General features: G+C 56.9%; 1 protein-coding gene across 1 annotated transcript in view; it reads right to left on the bottom strand.

The window, feature by feature from the left end:
• The window catches only part of INPP5D (inositol polyphosphate-5-phosphatase D), a 109,060-nt gene that overhangs the window by 41,592 nt on the left and 63,572 nt on the right, over positions 1-3,896 (bottom strand). Inside the window, exon 6 of the mRNA XM_045294330.1 lies at positions 633-720. Within this exon, the coding sequence (XP_045150265.1) occupies positions 633-720 (88 nt within the window). The remainder of the gene's footprint in view (positions 1-632; positions 721-3,896) is intronic.

Here is a 3,896-nt window from a genome sequence, read left to right as displayed (position 1 = left end):
GGGGGCCCGACCTTCACCTTGCTCTTCCTGGGACAAGACCCAGACACCACCCTCACTGCCCCTCTGGGCTTCTGAGACGGTGGCTCTTCCCAGGAGTAGAAAGTCTTGTCTTGCTTTTGCGGGTGGTTTCAAACAGCCGAACTTGCTGCTAACCACAGCCCCCTGGGCAGCCACTGCCCCTCTGGGCTCCTGGTTCCTGGGGCAAGAGGTGGGTCCCAAAGAACCGAGCCTGGGGGAGCGGATTCGGATTCCTTTCCTTTCCGAGCTGGTGAGATGCAGGGGAAGGCCACTGGGGCTGGTGGGCGCACTCCCTTCCTTCCTCCACCCAAGTTCACTGCCGCCCTAGAGGGCAGAGGACAGCTGCCCCAGAAGGTTTCCCAGGCTGCTGCATCTTCCCCCCTGCCACAGCTGGTGGGTTCAAACCACCAACCTCGGGGTTGGTAGCTGGACACTTGAGCCATGACCCCACCAGTGCTCCTTGCTGATGGTGGGGCCCAGCGAGAGAAGTGCCTTCCCAGGAAGCTTGGGGCTCAGTGGCTGTCCCCCCCCCCCAATCTCCCCATATGTCATTGTCCAGTGGGGCACTGGCTGCCCGATTTAGGGCATCCCCTCCCTCACCCCAGGGCCCTTACCTGAGCACGTGGGCGAAGGCCAGGGGAGAGCTGCTGGTCAAACAGCCTCTGCAGAGACTCCAGGGAAGGGAGGGTCCGAATGACCTCACTAGGGGTGGGGGCAAAGGGAAGACAAGGGTTAGCGGGTCCCTGTGGACACTGCTGAGACAGCGAGGGGTCCAGCGGGAGATGAGGTAGCGCCAGGTCAGGTCCACGCAGCTGTCCCTGCCTCGGGAACAAGCCCAGGCAAACCCCAGGCCTCCCAGTGCCCTGCTCCCTCCCAGTATCCCCCCAAGGACCTTTCCGAAAATTCGCATCTCAGGCCCTGAAGCTGCTCCCTCTCCTCCCTGGTTCACAAACTTCCGGTGGGTGCGTCCAGGAACCACACCTCCCCCCTCCATTAAAAATGCAAATATCCTGGCCTCCTCCCATCAGATTAGATGGGTCTGGAACCTGCATTTTAAAATCGGAGCCTCCTGCTGGTGGAGGAAGGTGGGCGGCTAACTGACCGGCCCACTCGGAGGGAGGGAGCCAGCGGGCTGGTCTTTGGCCCCTGTGGGCTGGGGATCATGGCTCCGATTCCCTCCAGAGCTGTGGAGACAGAGCCTTGGTGGTGCTGTGGTTAAACGGTCAAGGTGATTAAGGTTAAAGCGGTCAAGGTTGGGGATTGAGGCTACACAGCGGCGCCTCCCAGGAGAAAGTCTTGGTGACCCGCCCCGCTAGGAGCCCAGGAGCCCATTCTGAAGCCCAGCAACCAGATGGACCACAGAAGGCAACACTGCCTGGTCCCGTGCCAGCCTCACAATGGTCCTCATGCCCGATCCCATAGTTCCAGACACTGTCTGTCCATCTCATTGAGGCCTTCTTCTTCACTGCCCCTCTACTGTACCAAGCCCGATGTCCTTCTCCAGGGACCGGTCTCTCCCGACACCATGTCTAAAGAACGTGAGGTGAAGTCTCACCATCTTTGCCTCTAGGGCAGTGGTTCTCAACCTGTGGGTCTCAACCCCTTTGGGGGTTGAAGGACCCTTTCACAGGGGTTGCCCGATTCATAACAGTAGCAAAATGACAGTGATGAAGCAACAATGAAAATAATGTTAGGGTTGGGGGGGTCACCACCACATGAGGAACTGCATGAAGGGGTCGAGGCATGAGGAAGGTGGAGAACCACTGCTCTAGGGAGACTGCAGTCTAGAAACCCTATGTGTGTGGGGGGGGGGCTAGGCTGTCACATGGGGTTGCTGTGGGTGGGGACTGATTAGAGGTGGCATCCAAGAACAACCACCTCTGAGATGGAGAGTCTAAGGGGCTGATGTTCAAATACACGGACCTCCCCGATCACTGGGGATATTGATCCTTCTCTTTTCCAATTGTGTCTCCCACCCCCACGCCACCCACCACAGTATTTTAAGCATGGTGGCAGACAACTGTTCACTTATTACTCCATCAATGACTGCTCGTGTTTTTACATATCGGGCACTCTGCTGGTTTCCAAATACTCTCCGCAGTCAATGTGCCAGAATCGATTGCTAGGTCTTTGGGAGATTGGGAGAGCTTCGCTATTGTACATAAAGCTGCTCTGGGCAGCTTTGCCCCCATAGCTCCTCTCTTGTCAGCCGAATGACAGTCTTTGGACGGTCAGGGAGATTCTGGCGCCTGGAAATGGCGGCCGGTCCCGGGGCCCGGGAACTGTTCAGAACCAGCTCCTCCCCTGCTTCGTCCACGGTCTGTTATTTTCTTTCTTCCTTTTTTTCGGTCTCTTTTCATGGATACAATATGGCATTTCAACATCCAGGAACGGATTTGCATCTTTTCCATTTCTAATGGCTTTGGTGGCGGGTTGCAAACCAGGCTGCGATCCGCGAGGTCGGCAGTTCAAAACAACCAGACACTCGAGGGCGAAGGTGAAAGGTGAAAGACGAGGCTCTCTACTCCCGTAAAGCGTTACCCTCTCAGACACCCCCAGGGGCAGTTCTACCCTGTTCCCCAGGGCGGCTCCGAGTTGGTGCTGACTCGATGGCTGTGAGTTTGGTGGGCTGAACCCTAGAGTAGGTAGCCCTGGAGGCAGGATGGTGAAGACTGAGAGGCCGGGGGTTCAAACCCACCCAGTGGCTAGGCGGGGGTCTGTTCCCGGGCAGGTGACATCCTAGAAAACGGTCAGGGACAGTTGTCCTTTGTCACACGGTCCCTGGAGCCCACATGGCCTGGAGGCACCCAACAGCCACAGGCCATTGTCTTTTCCGACTTCGTTGACGTCAGCTGGGTTTCCTTTGTCTAAGCGATTCATGTCCTGTGTCCATTTTCCGCCAGGAATTTTGTTAGTGTCCACAGATGGCCCTAAGTCCTTGCACCTTGCCTTTCACCGATTCCGGGTGTGGTATATTTGTCCCCGGCGGGCGGGCATTTTCATTCTAAATGGGCTGGGTTGCATGAGCAAATCACTTGTACTTTTCTGTCATTCTATTTTCATCTTGGTAAATTCCTTTTCTGAACAGTTAGGGCAGCAGTTCTCAACCTGGGGGTCGAACGACCCTTTCACAGGGGTCACCGAAGACCATATTTCTGATGGTCTTAGGAACCGAGGCACCGCTCCTCCATCCAGAAGGGTCCACCCATCAGGGAGGTTGAGAAGCACTGAGTTAGGGTTTCAGTGACCCGAGAGGGGCTCTCCTCTTGACTGCGGGCTGCTGCACTGGGGCAGCTGCTCCCTCCGTGGCCGTTTCTTGGCCATCGGGTTCTCCTCCCGCTTGGCGAGCCTGCAGCACGCCTGTGTTTTCTTGGGCCGTGGACGCCAGAGGTGTCCTTCTGGCCCTTGTAGATCTCCGAAGGTCTCCAGCTGAGTCTGGTGGATGAGGGTGAGCTTGGACTTGCCACCTGTCTCTTGGGTGGCTGCAGCCGGGGGTGAGTCCACCCTCAGACCGTCCAGCTGTCTCTGCAGCTCTTCCCTCTTCCTGCCGAGAAGGTCCGGTGTCTTGGTCTTGGCCGAGGCTGTGATTCAGAACCCTCTGCAGTTAGTACACCCGGGCCATCAGTTGCTTGTTTTTAAACTGGTGTCTCGTTCACTCTCTTTAAAGCGACAGTGTATATTTTAATGTTGCTGCTGCTGCTGCTTCAGGGTCAGCCATCTCCACCCGGTCCCGGACAGTCTCCTACCAAAGCAGGTTTGGATCAGAGTGCTGCGACCCACAGGGCTTTCATTGGCCTTTCTTCCTACCCTGCCTTCATCTGGAAGCCCCGCTGATGCCTGCTCAGCTTCATGGCAACACACAGGCCTTCACGGACAGA

Source organism: Echinops telfairi, unplaced genomic scaffold (genome assembly GCF_000313985.2).
Source record: "Echinops telfairi isolate 266 unplaced genomic scaffold, ASM31398v2 ScPeMD7_3;HRSCAF=10, whole genome shotgun sequence".
In the NCBI taxonomy this organism is placed as follows: Eukaryota; Metazoa; Chordata; class Mammalia; order Afrosoricida; family Tenrecidae; genus Echinops; species Echinops telfairi.
This window is presented reverse-complemented; position numbering and strand designations above follow the sequence as displayed.